The 19,174-nt window shown below is 36.8% G+C and overlaps 2 protein-coding genes across 2 annotated transcripts; one reads left to right on the top strand and one right to left on the bottom strand.

Annotated features, from left to right (window-relative positions):
• Positions 1 to 3,509: 3,509 nt before the first annotated feature.
• LOC111794092 (transcription initiation factor TFIID subunit 15-like) lies at positions 3,510 to 6,904 on the bottom strand. The gene is made up of 8 exons (XM_023676225.1): positions 6,810 to 6,904; positions 6,330 to 6,483; positions 5,855 to 6,216; positions 5,540 to 5,740; positions 4,777 to 4,860; positions 4,394 to 4,475; positions 4,188 to 4,314; positions 3,510 to 4,080 (listed from the first exon to the last, which is right to left on the bottom strand). The coding sequence occupies exons 2-8, from the start codon at positions 6,447 to 6,449 to the stop codon at positions 3,827 to 3,829; spliced, it is 1,230 nt and encodes a 409-aa protein (XP_023531993.1). The 5' UTR covers positions 6,450 to 6,483; positions 6,810 to 6,904; the 3' UTR covers positions 3,510 to 3,826.
• Positions 6,905 to 11,150: 4,246 nt separating this feature from the next.
• Positions 11,151 to 16,847, top strand: LOC111794037 (eukaryotic translation initiation factor 3 subunit I-like). The gene is made up of 8 exons (XM_023676149.1): positions 11,151 to 11,458; positions 11,564 to 11,779; positions 14,479 to 14,606; positions 15,755 to 15,874; positions 16,009 to 16,098; positions 16,241 to 16,327; positions 16,416 to 16,495; positions 16,573 to 16,847. Exons 1-8 carry the CDS (start codon positions 11,275 to 11,277, stop codon positions 16,646 to 16,648), a joined length of 981 nt encoding a protein of 326 aa, XP_023531917.1. The 5' UTR covers positions 11,151 to 11,274; the 3' UTR covers positions 16,649 to 16,847.
• Positions 16,848 to 19,174: the final 2,327 nt, after the last annotated feature.

The following is a 19,174-nucleotide window of genomic DNA, read 5'->3' as shown; positions in this document are numbered from 1 at the left end:
AACAAAAGGTGACGAACGATGCGATAGGAAGCAAACCTTGACAACACTTGATGTAGTTCTCGAGAAACGAGAGCTTACGTTAAAAAAATTAGGGAATACTTCGGCTAAGGCCAACCAGGTAAGTGGCTCACCCGTCGTAGGTTACGCGTTATTTGCTGTATGTTGGCACGTGCCCGTGGATATGCACGTGTCATTAAATTGTATGCTAGCTTAATGTGCTTAAGTACGAAATCATGTGAACGTGAATGTATGTTATGTATGTTGCTTAGTTGATGTGATATGTTATGCATGTGACGATGTGTGGCCCTTGTACGATTATGGCTTGTTTGTATGAGTATTTGAATGTAACTGTTTGAATTGTATGACATAAAATACGGTAAATTGCATGAAACATAACCCCGCTAGGAATATGTATGATATGTAACGAAATGAGAATGAGAATGACATGTAAGCATGAAAACGTGACACGGGGTTATGTTCATTAATGATAATTGTAGGACTAGTGGGACCTCATGCATATTGTGTGTTCATGCATTTGGGGGATACCCCTATCCCATCACGAGGGTACGGACGCGTACATTCAATGGCAGGACAACGATCGTTATGCCCTGCATAGCGCTGCCGTGACGGTTCTAGTTTTAACGGGTCCCGGTATAAGGGCTCCTAGAGCATGCCCACCGGCTAGGGACAGTGGCCCAGTAGTGTGTGAACTAGCTGATGAGCCCATACTCGCACGTATGGGCTACGTGTAAAATATATGGTACATGTCCACGATTACCTGTTAGGGGTACACCGTAGGGGAAACGAAACGAAACGAAATGAAAGATAGGTCCCACCATTTCATTGCATGTGATTGTTGCATAACCCCGATAGGGGGTCACTTACTGAGTATTCTAGAAATACTCAAGCCTCGTGCTACTTTACTTTTTCAGGTTAAGGCAAGACATTCCTGTACGACTGACGACGGCATCGCAACTCGAGACCATGGCGCAAATGCATAGGGTAGTGGTATTTATTTTCTTAGTCTTAAGCTAGAATAGGATGTTTTTTAAACTTAAACTCTTATTCATTTTATTTAGTCTTTTGTTATGTCGTTTTAGAGATGTTTTCGAAACACGTAAGTACATGGCTGTGTTTTAAGATAAAGGTTATGTTTTATGGAATTTAAATGAAGCCTTCTGCATTCAATGTTTATGGTATGTATACAGTAGCGACCTTAAATTAAGTAGAAAATTTCGGGTCGTTACAAGAAGAGTGACTATTCTCATGCTTATCCAATCGTTCTAAGCTTAGGTCATATCAAATCTATCTACCTAGGATTTGGTTTTAATAACATTCATGTGTTACTAAGATATCTCTTGATAGTCACGTGTCTTCCTGAGTCTAATTGCTCACAAAAAAAGTCATAAAAAATTCTAAAACATCACAAGAGGGTTCTAATTCAAGCACAAATAGGATTAACATTGAAATCAAGAAACAAAACGGGCAAACGGAGATTAAAATAAGAAAAAATCTAGCCCCATGCTTTGTTGGGCAGCTTGCTACGTGTCACCATTGCACTCTTACGGCAGCGGGACAGCGAGTGTGTGACACTTGTTCTAACCCAGTGAACAAGTTAACCGTGAGAAATTCAGATTTCACAGAAAACATTGGCGTATACTCGAGCCTCGAGGCACGTTTGAGAGAATGTTTTAGAAAACGTGATCAAGGATATACGTTGAAAACAATTTGAAAAAAAAGAAATGTTATAAGCTAAAAGCAAATAGGCAACAATGAATTTTGATAGCATATAACCCGGGTAGGAAGAACTGACAACTATCATATTCCTCTATAGTACATTTTGGAGCATTTTAGCCCTGGCGGGTGTCTTCATGATTTTTGTGAACGGTCACACCCCCATATTGACACAGCATGAAATAGTAAAGGCCTATCTAAGATGAAAACATGTAAAAGAGGTTTGGAACGGGCATGCGACCATGGATAACACGTCCTAGATATGCATGACCGGGACATCCAACATGCGACGATAGACTCACAAACTTTGATATGGCTCTCTTCATTTACAGGCACCAGTAGCTACTCTTTAAGTCTTGATATATCTTCGTACTTCTAAAGTGGAAAGTATAAGATGTATCATGGACTTCATACAACATTGTCTTCTGGATAGCCCTTAGTTTTCAAACAACCAAGAGGGTTCTCTACTCATGATGAGTTTTAGGTTGGCACTTGATTTTTCAAATAATTAAGATTCTACCTTGAGATACGCCTTAAGAAAATCCCGATGGACACTACCCAACAAAGAAGTAAGTATTAGGTAGTCTTTAATTTTTTAAGTAATCAATGTGTTCCCTAAGGCCAAGGATCAAAAAGTGAGTTTAGGCCGCATTTGATTTCCTGGCAATCATTATGCTACCTCAAGGACCTGAAATAAGATAAGTATGGTTACCATGCTTTTATGCCCTAAAGTAGCACTACATAAGCCAAGGTCATTAACGCTTAAACGTTGCTAGGTACCATGTAAGAAACAAGAACCAAGGATAAGGACAAAGGACAATGACAAGGTCAGGATGAGAAAAAATGTGGTAATCCTAGCACACCCTAAGAATATGATTAAGAGCCTACAAGTAGGTTACTCACTAAGTCTTTATACTCCCACCATGTTTTCCATGTTTTCAGGTACAAGGAGTTGGTCGAGGACGAGAGCGTACTCTCGAGAAGGTATCATAGACAAACCTTACCCTAGTCTTTTTAAGGTTTTTAAGGTGTCATAGACATAGCCCTTGTTAGTTAACCTATCACAAGGCTAGTGGTCCACAGTCATTTGTAGCCTTTTAAGAGTTTGGGTACATAGGACCGTGCTCTAAACATAATGTGTCATTGATATGCCTCATGTAGTATGATTAAGGGATCTCCAACTATTCAATGATTGAGAACTTGCCCACAAGAGGTGAGAGACAACAAATGGGTAATAGCATGACAGACATGAGGGTCGCACCCTTTTAGGTATGTTGACATTATGTGGACTATTAGGGATTCACCAACTCATCCATCTCAGTTGATTAGAGTGACATTTTTCCTGATGTTTTAGCAAGTCATTAGTTGGAAGCATGAGAGGTTGCACCTCACAAATACCTTATACTTAAGTGAGGGACACGAGCAAAGATAAACAAGTTAGGGTAACTGAACCAACCCTAAAACCATATAGGAACCCAAATGGGTGTAGCCATACGCCAACGGAGTCAAGTACTAGACCTCGAGAGTCGAAGAGGGCCCAAATAGCAGTACCACATAGAGCTATGTGATGAGTGTCATCATCCAGCTAGTTACTGAGAAGTAGAAGCTCACTTAGAGCCATAAAATCATCAAATTAGAAGCCCTAGGAAGCTGGTAATTTTGACACATGGTATATAGTTTACAGGAATTAATAAGAGTCCCGCTTACTAAGTATTTTACACTCATGCTACATTTTGATTTCAGATTGAACGTGAGATAACAGTCGATAACAGTCGTTGGCAGAAGCTCGAGAGTCGAGCAGTTACAAGTGTCTTTTCGATTTCTCATGTCTATTTTCAAGAGTCTTTTCGAGAGTCATGTACATATAAATAAGATCGCCTAAGTTTGCTAATCTGTGAACTTGATTACAAGTTTGGAGTTGGTGGTGAGAAGGCAGCCAAACAATTCCAATTGCTTTGCAAATTCAATTCGTATTCTGATAGAATTCTTAAAAGCGCCAAGAAGATGTAATCACAATAATACCAAAAATAGAATATCTTTCATAAAAAATGAGACCCACCAGGTTCGGCCATAAAGTTTTAATCCAAGCTCTTCAATACCGGTGCCTGCTCCGGTGCTCCTTCTCCCTTCCATGTTCTTTATCTCGCTCGAAATCATAGTCTCGATCTCGATCTCGATCACGATCACGATCTCGACCCCTGTCCCGCTCTCTGCTTCGACTCCGATGTCTTTCCCTAGGTTCTCTTTCTTTATTTCTGCTACCATCTCGGTCTCGGTCTCTGTCTCGGTCATTCCATTCCCTTCCTTGGTCTCTACTTCTCTCCCTTCTATCCTTCTCAACTACACCTGAAAATGTAAGTTTGCCAAAGATGTAAATACGTAATCAATAGCACAAAGAATTATCATCGACTTTTTCAAGGACAATAGCACGGTGTTAGTCAACCGACACGTACCTAGTTCTTCGAATTCCCATCCAGCCCGCCCAGCACCTGGTATTATCTGACCGGCTTCCATTTGCTGGGATTTGGCACGAAACTTCTTCTTAAGGTTTCCAAACTCGTCATACATCTCACCATCATCCTGATATCGTAATGAAACGATCATATCACAATCCAAAAACTGTTTTCGTTTTCTCAAAATCATGGTTTCAGCATCTTACTTCTTCAGCTTCACGCCGACGTCGTTTAGTCTCCTCCAACTCTTCTTCATCAAGTTCTTTGTAACCTCCACCGCGCCCTCCTCTGTTCAATTATAATTCAAAATAAGAGAAATTTTATAGTAGGCTATAAGTATTCATTTCAGGGTAGTAACAACAAGTATAGATTTCCAGTTTCTAAGCTATTCCAAGATATACCAAAATTAAAGTTCAGGAAACTGCAGATGAACCCATCAATTTGCTTTAAATTTAATTGATTAAGCTCAGAACTCAATCTCAAAAGTCAAATTCACATCAATTTGTTAGAAAAGCCTAGACCATATTTTGATCAAATAAAAAGTTGCATTATTTCTCTTGGGAAATACACAAAAGAGTTCATGTTATACCTCACGCCACCCTCATTGTGACCCGGTTTGTTCGTGTTACAAATATTGCATTTCGAGCGCTTTGCCCAATTGATGTTACCACACCTGGAACATAAAGCAGAAGGAAGCACCAATATCAACCAGTTACACAAGCAAGCAGTGTTATCCAAGCAGAGAACAAGATTAAAGAAACAAATAACCGTACGATAGAACACTTCTCCCGAAACTTCAAATTAACATTAACATTAGAGATGCCTCCTTCCCCATCCCATGATATTCAAAATATTTAATTAAAAGACCACATTCTGAAAGAAACAAGAAAGTATACATGTAAAGCAAGATAACTTCATATATTCAGATGTGTCACTGTCTTTAATGCTTATTCTATTCCTTAAGATTAAACCAAAAGTAAAGGGCGTATATAAAGATGTGTGAAATCAAATATTGAAAAGAACTTCCTGTCGTTTGATTCTACACCGAACCATCTTCTTCGTCTTTTTTTTTTATTATTATTTTGGATGTGTGATTATATCTTCTAACTATATATAATCCATCTTTTTATTCTTTTTAAAACATCAATATAATCTACTTTGATCCATATAGTTGCATTGAAAAAAGAAACCAATTAATTTGGTAGGTTTTACAAAATCAGACTCGAATTCCTAATATACCAAATGATAAAATTGCAGAAACGAAAACGCGAAGGTAAGACAATCCTACAAGCTAAAACTGATGCACGTATAATATGGCGATGGCATATAAGTAAAAGGAAGATTATATTTACATTGGACACGGCCAGTCATTTGGACCAAAGAGACCAGTAGGGCCACCAACTGGACGACTATTGCTTCCTGATTCCTGGTTGCCAGTGCCACGGCCCCTGCCACGACCTATAGAGCCTGCACCACTGCCAGCAGCACCAGAAGGTCGGGCACTTCCACACCGGTTACACACACCACGAAATGCAAAATTAACATTGGTACAACTGCCAGTAGGATAGAGCATGAGAAACCATTTCAACAATACTAAATAGAACATAGAATCCAGCCAAGATTGAAAGAAGCAAGAAGAAGCTGCTCACCAATATCACATCACAGACCTTGTATTTGGACACAGCCAATCTCCCTCTTGTTGCCATGCTTTTCCTGGAGGAGCATCACCGCGACCTCTCCCCCTTCCACCGCCCCCATTCATACCACCCCCATCATTTTCCTCAAAATCAAGAGTATCACCAACAACAATCGGATCGACCCCCACATTAAACGAGACATCATCTTTACTTTTGGACTCTGCTATATGAACTTCAATGATGTTACCATGAAAATCCTTATTGTCAAACCATTCAACAGCCGCTAAAGCTGCATGTGGATCCTCATATGTCACAGTAGCATCTCCTTTAGGCTCATTCGTCGATTTATCACGATACAACCAGATTTTCGGTCTACCTGTTCGCTTGTCTTTCTTTGAAGATTAAGCAAAAAATGTCCAACAGTTATTATAAGAACAATAAAAGCAAAATCCAATGTGTATAGAAAGTGAAAAAGGGTGAACAAAATTGTGGCTAAACTCCGAACCTTCAATAACCCAATTGTACCAAAATATTCAGCAAGCATATTCTCATCGGTCCCAAAGGGCAGGTTGCAGATGTAAACAGATCCATTGGAGAGGGCTCCTTTACCCGCATAGGTTGCCATTATTCACCAATTGTCATGAAATCAATATTAAGATCTACACAAAAGATGGGCCAGTTTAGATGAAGAGAACTGTATAGTCAATTAAAATCTCTAGAAAACCCCATGAGAAACGTATAAATCATCGTGCAGGAGGCGACATGGGTTACAAAAATATAGATCTCAAGTGGAAAAGCAGAGAGGAAAACAATGAAAACAGTGGGCAGGCGAGAAAAGCGAAAGATTAGGGTAAGAAAGTAAAGGAAGAAAGGGAAATTGTAGCCAAATTGCAGAAATGTTGGAAGGATGAATGGTGATTGAATCATGGGTAGTGGAGAGAAGGGATGAGAAGTAGACGTAGAGGAAGAAGAGCGATAGGGTTACCTGAGTTCCGTGCTGAGGCTTGGACAATCTCAGACTTTGATTTCTGCCACTCTGTTATTTTTTTCTTCTCTCAGTCCCGTGTTTGATGGGAGTGAACCGGGTCCATGAAAATCATAAACTCCCTCTTATAACATATATATGGTTACCTCCTCTCTGTCTTAGCTTAGCCTTTCCGCGCTTTATTTGTTTTATTCCCTCCTTTCCCTCTGACGTACCATTTATTTGTTTAATTCGCATAAATTACGTGACAATACTTGCACTTATATTTGTCCATTTCTACGCTATTTTACTATATATCTTTACCAAACATCGAGTTTAATTTAATTACACTACTTATAGAATTACAACGATGAGTTGGAGTAAAAAGAATTTTCTTCTGCAGAATTTGGTGTATGAACCTGCTACTTGTTTGGAATTCATTTTGGACTCTGAGATAGAGAGAACTTTTAGGAGAGGTTGACGGAGACAAGGTTTAGAATGGCATAACAAAACATATATCAAAGAGATCTTGGAGCCTAACCAAATCTAGAGTTTGAGAATGCAACACAGGTGGTTAAGTAAGCTAGACATCGTGTCAATGTTATTCATTGGGAACCGTTTTGATTTTATTAATAATTAAAACAAAAACAATAAATATGAGAATAAAAACTCTACCTTTTCTTAAAACCCTAGCTTGCAAAACTCATTCCAATCATGCCAAAGCTTTTTAACATTCTGACTCCAACACAAGATCAAGACTTGTGAGAGCCTCTTGAAAGAAAATGAATTGGAGAAGAATAATATCGAGAATTATCTCTAACTTTATTATCCTAAGTGGGAGAGATTCACATGCCTTTAGCTCAACAATTCTATTTATAGGAACTTCTGAAAAATCGTTTTTAAATAATATATTTGCAAATTTAATATATTAGATACAATACTCTATACCTAATTGAATTAATATTTAATTATATTAAATACAATAAATATATTTTTCCTTTAATATATATAATATATTAAATATAACTGTTGAAATTAATATATTTTTCTATATTTATATTTATCGTATCTAATATATTAAATATTAAATATTACTCGGAACATTTTAAATTAAATATTTTATCTATTTATTTAATATATCTAAGGTATTAAATATTAATTTGATAGTTCAAATTAAATTTATTTTTTTTATCTATATTTAATATATTTAATATATCAAATATTAATTTGAACCCTTCAAGTTTCCTTTCAAATAAACTGAACCTTTTAGAGTTGCTTTGAGCTAACAAGGGGTATTGTAGACCTACAAATCGAATGATATAAAATTAATTAATTAAACTCTTTAATTAATAAATTTTCTTTCATTAATTATAGGTCACTCTACTATAGACCTAGAGTTGTGCACGGTAGGACAAGTTATGTCCATTGATATAACCATTACAAGCAAGTCGATCTTTCACGAGTTGTTCATAATTACACCTGGATCGAAAGTCCGTTTTACCCCTGTAATTATATCTTTGACCTTAAGTACCACTGATTCTCTAATGAACAATTTGTTTATAATCCAATCATAAACCAAGTCCCTCTCGGGCTAATGAGAGGGTGGGGCCATTGTTCAAGTTCTGAGTACTTAAGATAACAACTCATGTACTTCCCTTATATGGAAAGGAGTGAATTTCATCTCATGATATTATGTTCCAACTCCCTATTTGGTCAAGTCCCAAAATGGTAGGCATATTGAATCGGCTAAAAGAGTCATTCTCACCCATGTAAATGAAACGACAAACTCTGATAGGCAGGAGTTCATAACTCACTCAGGATTAAGATTGAGTCGCATACGATCATCATATGAAATATTAATCTTCTCAATTAACGGATATATAAAGAGAGATTAAATATTTCTTGATCCAGTCTTATACAAACTCATTGTATAGGATACCCCCACTTACATGTCTCCACATGAATGATTTGGATCAAATCATTTGTAACGATTACAAAGTAGGTCGTATTAGTAGTGTTACCAGAATAAGACACCCAACCTTATCCACATACTGTAGACTCTTTAGGTTATTACTTGAACACGATCCTCTTGTATGTCAACCACATACGGTTTAAGATTACATTAATTACCTTAAATTTTCATAGCATGGATAATAATTAAATTACAAATAAAATAATAAAAATTATTGTTATAAACTAAATAATTAATTACAGGCTTTAGGGTATAAATTCGAACAGACAGGAAAAGAGTAATTGAGCACACCAGTAGTGGAGGAATTAAATTCATGCATAATTAGACCCGAAATTCAAACTACTACTTTTGAGTTAAAGACCTGATGTTTCAAATGTTGCAAACCATTGGGCAATTTCATTGACTACTAAAGATCCCCACCTACATCTAAAGTCGTTTTTTTGGGAGTGATTGACTCATTTTTATTTCAAGGAGGACATGGATGTAATCTATCATAGCTTATTCCCTTACTCTTTTGATGGATGTTGCAAAATCATGGTTGAACACGTTGACACCCAAAGCAATTGATTCTTGGAATCGTCTAGAAGAGAAATTTTTTATCAAGTATTTTCCACCCACTAAGAATGCACAATTTGGAATTGTCTAGTTTATATTCAGTCGTTTGGCTTTGGCTTCGGTCATACAGTTGTAGATGGCCTCAGAATCAACCATAGTGCTCTTGGTCGCTTTGTGGTTCACCTACGCCTCTACATACATAAGTCCTCTTTCAACTGGCTCGTTTGACTCGACTATGATTTTATGGAGCACCAATAGAAACTTTAGGGCCCCGATACAGGGTTGTCGCTGTTCTTGGACGATGTTGTCCCCACTTCAACTGGCTCGAGACTGGGTTCAGCTCCTGTGTCCAATGTTGTCTAGAATGCTCGGAAGGCTGCTTTATTAGGACAATCGAATACTTTGTGGGGTCCCCTACATATGAAACAGGTCAGAGGGGCTCGATTATATTGGTTATAATAGGGTCCTCTCCAGGAGCTAGCGTCCCAATTCTCTCACCTACCCTATTGTTAGGAGAATTAGATGGGTTATTCATAGTGCTTCCACTTGAGGAAGACATTTGGCCTTACACATTGAGACAGATCACTGCTCAAGTCAAAACAATCGTTCTACAGCAGCGTAGGCTAAGGAAAGATCATGGATTTGCGGCTCACCGGCTTAATGCACTCCCAAATATTCTCTGTGTTTCAACTGTCTCAATTTCCTCTTGGCGAGGTCTCAACATTTTACAAGAAGAATTGGGAACGAAGTTTTTGTTTCAATCTTTCCCATGTGTCCACGATGCATTGACCCTCCTGGATATCCAAATATTTTGACCTGAACCACAACTTTGCATCTTCAGCTAAGCTAAGTGCATCGTTGCTCACATGATCTTGGCTTCTTTCGTCACGGTGTTTGTAGCTCAAATGTATTGTTTGAGGTCAATGATAAAATTTTCTTGGAGTTTGGCATCTCAAGCCCCACAGAAGGGTTTGAGTTCAAGCACCTTAAACCTTATTGAATTGGACTAGCCTTCTGGCAGGGAGTTGGTTCTCCACGGCTCATGCAGACAATTTCAACCCTAACCACATCAAGTGCTGCTTTGACATCTTCAGAAAATTCTATGACTGTCTGAACGATGACTTTTTGGGAGATATTTATGTCGTTGACATGCTCCTCAATTTGAGGGCAAAGCCCGTTGAGCTATCTCCATGCTTGAGACCACAATTTTTGTGGCTTTCTCTTCTAGATTTTTCACTCTGTACATCAATTATTGGATGAGCTCATCCAAACGACCAGCTACTATGTCAATCGCATTGGTCTTAATGGCTAGTTGTTTTACGCCCTCGTCAAAGTATCAAATATTGTTGAGGACTTCCCGCAAGCATTGGATATGCTCCTCGATGTAGACCAATCGGTCGACGTGGGGCTTATTCAATTACTTTATTGTGGACATGTTTTCCGAGAAGTTTCCTAAAGCTGAACTCGACTATGATACCAACTGTCACAATTGCAATTCTTTGGGACGTTTTATATGTGATTGTGTGACACTCACTCTCACTACTGAGTGAGTCAGCCAATTCAAATTAACGTCGCCTTTCGTTGGACCACATATACCTAAACTAGCCCACCGAGATTATGTGTTTGGATTAATTATAGTTTGAGCGTTTAATTTTTTTTTTGTACAACTCAGACCTCCAACATTTTCGTCCATAAAAACTAATCCGCAAGAAATGAACCGAAAGGAAATTAAACCCAGCAAGCCCCCAGGATACCCGGTTTGGATCGCCTATGGACCGAGCCGAACCGTTACCCTCTCACGTTAACCCCATTAAACGTCGGCCCAATTCCAAGTCCAATTTTAAAACCCTAACCCTAAAATCCTTACACTTCCTCACAATCATCCGTCGGGACGAACAAACGTCGACCTCCGGCTCAATCCCTTCAACCATCTGCTTCTTTCTTTGAATTTCAGCGAAAATGCGACCAATTTTGATGAAAGGCCATGAACGGCCATTGACTTTCCTTAAGTACAACCGGGATGGCGATCTCCTTTTCTCCTGCGCCAAGGATCACAATCCCACCGTCTGGTTCGCCGACAACGGCGAGCGATTGGGGACTTATCGTGGTCATAATGGTGCCGTTTGGTGCTGCGATGTCTCTAGTATGCTTCACCTTCTTCTTCTTATTTTTTTTACTATATGTTCGTTCGGATTGGCTAATTGAGGAATCTGAGACAGCTTTTCATACGATGCTGCTTAAATTTCAGGAGATTCAATGCGGCTCATCACCGGCAGTGCGGATCAGACGGCTAAACTGTGGAATGTGCAAACTGGACAACAACTGTTCTCTTTCAATTTTGACTCACCTGCTAGGGCGGTTGATTTCTCCGTCGGCGATAAGCTTGCTGTGATTACCACCGATCCTTTCATGGAATTGCCCTCTGCTATTCACGTTAAACGCATTGCCAGAAATCCCTCGGAACGTAAGATATGGTTCTCCTTTCATTTATTTTTGTATTTTTTGTTTTTAAATCTCTATGATTTTTCTAAGCGTCTCAATTAGGTTCTTATGAACCATCATTGTTCGTTGTTCCATTCAATTCCAGGTGTCTTTGTCTTTCTCTTTAGAGATTAGTTATAATACTAGGCATGTGATGCAGTTGCACTATTTTGAAATATCAATCATGTACTTGAGTTGTATGCACGCCATAAGGTATTTGGTGGCGTTCTTCATGATTATTCCTTATTTCAGTATCCTTCTTTTTAGGAAGCTCGATGCAGCTAAATGAAAACTATTTTACTGCCGAGTAACAGGACTTCCTTTTTAACCATTCAAAGTTTTCAACGTGTATTTTACTCGCAATAAATTTAAACTAGGTTTGAGGAAAGAAGAAACTTAGGGTTTAAGAGTAGATGATACGATATTAAGAGTAGATGATACTTTAAGATTACTGCACGATTTGTTTGTGCTTAATTGATGTTGGTGCTTGTTTTCCCTTATGACAAGTAATTGGCTTAGGTGGTTATATGCAAGCTTTGAAAGAAATGTTTCATTTATGCAGTTATGAGTGAGGCTGTGAGACTTATGTGTGCCTGATCCAAAATATAAAAAGCTAACCAAGTTAAAGACTTCAGGCCCATAAGTCTTGTGACTAGTTTATATTAGATTGTTCGTTCATTTTTGTTGTGGATGTCTTTCATGACTGTGAGATTTATAAGTCCTTTGCCCCCATTCATTTTTGTGCTGGATGTCCTCAGTCAGTTAGTGTCGGCTGAAGTGGAGAAGTGTTTGGTGGAGGGTGTTAAGGTGGGATTGGATAACCTGCACTTGATATGCCTTCAGCTCACAGATGACACCCTCTTCATTTGTTCGGTGGATAATTCCTTTAGGAATCTATATGGATTTTTTTGAATCTTGAGCCATTTCAACCTAAAATAATTCATTCGAAAAGTTCCATCTTTGATGTAAATTATGAGATATCTAAGTTGACATTTTAGGCGACTATGGTGAGGTATGAAGTGAGTCAACTTCCTTGTTCTTACCTTGGTTTTCTCTTGTGGCGTAACTTGAGATTGGTGTATTTTTGGAACTCAGTGGTGTAGAAGATTTAGAAATGCATTTTGCTGTGGAAAAAAAGGCCTTTTATTTTATTCTATTTATTTATTATTCTCTCTAAAGGGGGGTTGATGTTGATTGCCTCTAATGTTGAGTGGGATTCCATTTACTCTCTTTTCATTATTAGTTTGCCTGTCTCAGTTGGTAAGAACATCAAAAGATTATAGAGGAATATCTTGTGAGATGGTGTGGAGGAGGGTAGTGGGGTTTCACTTAATGAGCTTCATTTGGCAAAATGGTTTTGGCATTTATTTCAGGTGTCGAGTGTCCTATCTTATGGTAGAGGGTTTTTGTGAGCAAGTATGGTGCTCTCTCAAAGCGTGGATTTTAGGTAGTAGGTTGAAGTGTTCTTGCAAAAACCTCTTGTATTCCATTGCTTTGGGTTTTCCTCTATTCTCTTAGTCTGTTAAATTTTCTATTGGTTATGGATTGCATTTATTTCAGGTGCCTTGTTTCCTCATCTTTATCATTTATCTGATAAAAGGTTGCATTCANCCTCTATTCTCTTAGTCTGTTAAATTTTCTATTGGTGATGGATTGCATTTATTTCAGGTGCCTTGTTTCCTCATCTTTATCATTTATCTGATAAAAGGTTGCATTCAGTATCCTTGTTTTGCTCTCTTTTGCTGGTGTCTCGATGCATTCCTTGGGTTTTTGCCAACCCTTCACTGATTGAGAGGCAATTGAAGCTGTCAGTCGCCCTATCTATTACCTTTGATCAAGTGACTCATCATGGGAGAAGAGATTCTAGGGTGGGAGCTCTAAAGCCTTCTGAGGGTTTCTCTTGTTATTTTTCAATTTTTTTTCTATATTCTTTGTGTCATATCTCCTTCCCAAAGGGCCTCTGCTTTCTCCTCCCTGGAAGGTCAAAATTTCTAAGAAAGTGAAGATTTTCACCTGACATGTTTTGCATGAATGGAGGGGACACTTAGGACTACTTAGAAAAGCTTTCTTCTTTTGTGTTGCACCCACAATGGTTTGTTCTTTGCTAGAGGTAGGACGAGGACCTCAATCATGTTTTATGGGATTGTCCCTTTCTTTGCTTCTTTGGGGTCAGTTATTTAGGACCCTTGAGGTGGTTCTAGTCGTAACATGGGATCTTGTTCTATTTTTGAGGAAGTTTTCTTGAGTTCTTTTCACCATAAAGGAAGATTTTTGTGGCAGACTTGCTTTTTTTGTTACTTTGTGGGGAATCTGGCTTGAGAGGAACAATGGAATCTTTGGATGGGCTGTGAGGTTTGTTGGGGAGCTTTGGGAGGCAATTAGGTTTAACTTGTCTTTGTGGTTGGCCGTTGATTGGACTTATTTTTTTTTTGCTTGACATTGTTCTTTTGGATTGGAATCAATTAGTTTTGGGTGGGTTTTGGTAGTGGGCTTGTCTTTTTTTTTTTTGTATGGCTTTGTATTTTCTTTCAATTTTCTCAAAGTTTGGTTTCTTATATATAAAAAAAGGAAATCTTTCCAGTGGACAATGTTCTATTAATCAGGTTTGATTAAAATGGATATTTTATTTTTGGCTCTAGAAGAATAATATATGCTTATTAAAGTGTTTCTGATATGCTGCAGAGACTGGTGAATCTGTGCTTCTTCTGAAGGGTCCTCAGGGAAGAATCAACAGAGCTGTTTGGGGGCCTCTAAATAAAACCATTATAAGTGCAGGAGAAGATGCTGTTATTCGCATTTGGGATTCTGAGGTAATGATTGTGATACAATTTAGGGTGTCTTGTGTCAAGGCAATGTTCATACATCATCATTTTTCTGTCTCACATGAATAAAGCAGACATTGCATTTTATAAGCAACTTATATTTAGATGACTATGGTTGATGCACGAGTTGATAAAATGAGGGCTAAAAGGTGGGACATGAATAAAACAGACATTGCATTTTATAAGCAACTTATATTTAGATAACTATAGTTGATGCATGAAGTTGATAAAATGAGGGCTAAAAAGTCTGGCACTTTGAACTAAAGGGGGGAGTACATTGTTACTAGACATAAAAGGCTTGATATTTAGACGATCTCTTTGGGATTTTTTTTTTAAGAACATTCATAATAGTATTGAAGAAATCAAACCCTCTGCTGAAAATATTGAACCAGGAAGAATTTTACATCTTCCTAAAAATTGTCCCTAGGGACCCTTTTTAGATGAAAAATGATATGACATTAAAAAGAAAGGGAAAAAAAAAAAAGACTCAAGCAAGACTTATCTATGAAGACACTTCAATTCCTTTCGATTCCTTTCCAACCAAATGTTCCATAACCACCTTCTCCCATATGATCGACAACTCAACAAGACATCTCCCCTTTAAATGCCTTCGAAAGAGGCTTTGGAGATGTCATCAAGCCCCATCTCCAATACCTAATTTTGAAGAATGTAATTTCACGTTAACAAAAATGTAAATCATTCTGGTTTGATGAAGATGAAAACACTAGCTTCTTCTATAGTATGGTTGATAGACATGGAAGAAAACTCTTATATTAAGATCGTCAATTTAAATGTCACTAGCCTTGCCAGTGGCTATTGAGTTAAATTGAAAAGAAATTGCTTCTCTTCTCCAAAGATCCTTATTATGAAAACGAAGGGATAGATTCATTCCTTCTAACCCCGATCTTTACTGTTCTCAAATATTTACCCTAGAAGCTATTTTGATTGGGACATTACTTCTCACTCCTTTCTAATTAGCTTATAGTGATTCTGTTGGGAAGAAAATTCTCTTTTGCATAAATCCATTGTTCTAATGTATGATATTGCTCTTCCATGAGAAATGCATTATTTTTTTTTTTTTTATGTTTCTTGTTTTATCTGACTTGTTTCTCACTAAATATTTAATTGAACTACAGACAGGTAAACTTTTAAAAGAATCAGACAAGGAGATGGGCCATAAGAAAACAATAACTTCCCTTACAAAATCCTCTGATGGTTCGCATTTTGTAACTGGTTCTTTGGACAAGTCTGCAAGGGTACCGTACATCTCTCCAATTCTTCTTCCTCCCCTCTTTTATTTTTAATATCTGACTGATTGACTAAAATGCGTTGTCATCTTCTATATTTTGGTGGTTTAATATACTTCTTTTTCTTTTTAATTTTAATTCAGCTGTGGGATACTAGAACGTTGACACTTATCAAGACCTATGTGACAGAACGCCCAGTCAATGCTGTTACAATGTCTCCACTTCTTGATCATGTATGTATCCTGAATTGCCAAAATGTAGCACTGACAGTTCCGTTTGAGGCTGATAATCTGTTTTATGCTTGACTGTTTGATTGAGGTGATGTTTTAAATGTCTTTCGGCTCAGATTGGCTTTTTTTTTTGGTTGTGTTTCAGGTGGTGCTTGGTGGTGGTCAGGATGCTTCAGCAGTGACGACAACCGATCATCGTGCAGGGAAGTTTGAAGCTAAATTCTATGATAAGGTGGGCTCTTGTGCCTCACTTTCCTTTTGACCTTATAGAATTAGAGTTAGTTGGGTTGCAGTATTATATTTCTCTTTTTGTGTGATAGGTACTTCAAGAAGAGATCGGAGGTGTGAAAGGGCATTTTGGACCCATTAATGCTCTGGCTTTCAATCCTGATGGGAAGAGGTATGTATGCTGCAGTAGTATTGGTTGGTATTTGAAATGTTTATCATTTTCATGGGCTTTGGTTTTTTCCTTTGTAGTTTTTCAAGTGGAGGTGAAGATGGTTATGTAAGACTGCATCATTTTGACCCTGATTACTTCAACATCAAGATTTAATTGAAGTTGGTGGAGAGGGCATGCGTTGGTTGTATTAATGGCTTTTACTTATTGTAGTTAAGAACCTTGCCTCCTTGACTTTTGCTGTGGTCGTGATTATTTTATCAAATTTCAATTTTGTGACTTGATAAGAGAAGAGAGGCAGAGAGCCAAACAGTGATGATCAGAGTAATGATCAGAAAAGTTTTACGTGCTGTTACTGTGTCTAGTTTCAGAAGTTACTCCTAAAGCTTAAAAATTTCTAGTTTCAAAATAGAAGTTTAAAAAGGAGTTGATTTTCAGTTCCCTCATTCATGTAATTCATGATGGGACTGGGATACAAATGTTATCCCTGAACTAAATCTTAAGAGCCCCAAACACTAAATCATTTTTTTTTTTGACCAATTTAATTATTATTAACCATAGACCTTAAGAACATTTTTCAATAATTAACTGTTTAAATTATATTACGTATTTTTTTCAATTTGACAAACCAGTAATGAAAATAAAAAGAGATAGACCTAATATTAAAGTATATAAAAAAAATTTATTTAACAACCTACTGTAAATTTATAAATCACTCATAATACACTAATATTTTTTTAGTGATTTTAGAACAAGTGTTATTTGACTAAACCTAATATTACCTAATATTATATCAAAATAATACTTATAATATTTAGTCACCATTAATTTAGTCTATCACATTATTAATTTAAATCTCTTACCATCTCTTATTTAAATCTTATTCAAATGTAATATTATAATATATATATATATATATTTAACATATTTAAATCTCATTTAGATTTTTTAACATTTCTTACCCCATATATTTACTTATTTAATTTTCATCCAAATTTAATATATATGGTTTACTTTTAACTCGAGTAAATATTACTATAGGCAACAATATATTAAAAATTATAAATAAACTATTATGAATATATCGCATTTTTACAAACCTATGGAATACAATTGAGAGTTTAATGTCCTCTTAAGACATTAATTCAATTTTAATGTCCCAAAATTCATAAATTAAAAGAAATCTCAAATATGTAAAACTATAATTTATCATTATTAATATGAATTTTTTTATTTATTTATTAAAATCTCAAATTAAAATGTTATACTAAAGAATACTATCCATTGGTATGAGGCTGGAGAAGCCCATAGCAAAGCCATCTATTGACACGAGGCTAGGAAAGCCAAAGCAAAACCATCCATTGGTATGAGATTGGAGAAGCTCAAAGCAAAGCCATGAGAGCTTATGCTCAAAGAAGACAATATCATATATGGTGGAGGATGGTGATTCCTAATACTACTCCTATTCTAGAAAAAATTCTCAAATTATAAGAATTAAATTCATTTTTCTAAAATTCAATTAAAAAAAAAAAAAAAAAAAGCCCTTTTGTTTTAGTCCCTAGATGTCAATGTCACTAAGCTTTTGTATAGTGTGAGAGTCACCATTGGTGGAAGTCAATGAAATTCCTATTCCTTTTGTTCTCTGATTTCTCGATATGCCAATATTCATTGCACATTCAACCAATTAATTTTATAAACACAATTATTATTATTATTTTATAACTGATATTTGGTTGAAATGCAAATTTAGTCCAAAAAGTTATAACACCTAAGCTCGATATGTATGAGTTCTGTAACGATCCTATTCTTTTCTAATAAAATATGCATGATATGACTAATATATACAAAAATTAATTAAAAATATTTACATGTAAAGATTGTCATGGATTTAAACGTTCACAAAATTAATTTACAAATAAAAGTAACATTGGCGCTAACAAAGAGGGTGGAATTGAAATAGTAAGAGTTTAAAATAATGCAACTCTCTAATCGATCTAATCTAAGGGCTACTGCATCAAATACAAATGCGACTACCTTAGTTTCACTTCCATTGCCTCTACAAAGATATTGTCATCCATATATGGGTGTCTTATCTTTACCTAGAAAAGAAGTAGCGCGTGACTTGAATATATAAAAATACTTAGTAAATAGCCCCATTGTAGGTGTCGAGAAATGAAATCACATGTAATCTTGGAGAGACTTTCTTTCTATAAAATATCATGGTTTTTGTCTCTATTTTATAGATAGGCAGGGTTGGACGTGTAATACTTCTCTACACACAGCCCACACACACACGCATGGACCCAGTAAGTCGGCTCGTATATGTACCCCCTGAGCCTGTCTGCGGGCTAACGTACAATCATGCTACTAGAAGCCATAGAGAGAAAGGAGCGCACATAATATCATGGTTTACATAGTATCGTAGTGTATGCATCCGTACTAATCATAATGGGGAAGTACCCCGATACACGTGATGTACAAAATGAATTAGATTCCATAATTTCAAATCATGGTACATACTTATGATGCAAATCATACCTCAATTTCTCTTCATGGCATAATGCTCCTATGAGATAAGCATTCGTATATTGGACATATCTTTCATGGTTAACATACATGGTTTATCAATATCTCATAGACATAGTGTGAACATGCTAATATAATATACGTGGCATAATATAT

Source organism: Cucurbita pepo, chromosome LG04 (assembly GCF_002806865.2).
Source record: "Cucurbita pepo subsp. pepo cultivar mu-cu-16 chromosome LG04, ASM280686v2, whole genome shotgun sequence".
In the NCBI taxonomy this organism is placed as follows: Eukaryota; Viridiplantae; Streptophyta; class Magnoliopsida; order Cucurbitales; family Cucurbitaceae; genus Cucurbita; species Cucurbita pepo.
Note: the sequence above shows the minus strand (reverse complement) of the source record. Positions and strands in the feature narration are given on the sequence as shown.

Bases quoted from the DNA above. Each gene is read 5' to 3' on its own strand.
- LOC111794092 (XM_023676225.1), bottom strand. From the start codon at position 6,449: ATGGCAACCTATGCGGGTAAAGGAGCCCTCTCCAATGGATCTGTTTAC. The intron at 6,217-6,329 runs GTTCGGAGTTTA...TAATCTTCAAAG, and splicing joins GTACAATTGGGTTATTGAAG to AAAGACAAGCGAACAGGTAG. The intron at 4,315-4,393 runs GTAAGATGCTGA...TTACGATATCAG, and splicing joins GTCGGCGTGAAGCTGAAGAA to GATGATGGTGAGATGTATGA.
- LOC111794037 (XM_023676149.1), top strand. From the start codon at position 11,275: ATGCGACCAATTTTGATGAAAGGCCATGAACGGCCATTGACTTTCCTT. The intron at 11,780-14,478 runs GTAAGATATGGT...GATATGCTGCAG, and splicing joins TGCCAGAAATCCCTCGGAAC to AGACTGGTGAATCTGTGCTT. The intron at 16,328-16,415 runs GTGGGCTCTTGT...TTTGTGTGATAG, and splicing joins AAGCTAAATTCTATGATAAG to GTACTTCAAGAAGAGATCGG.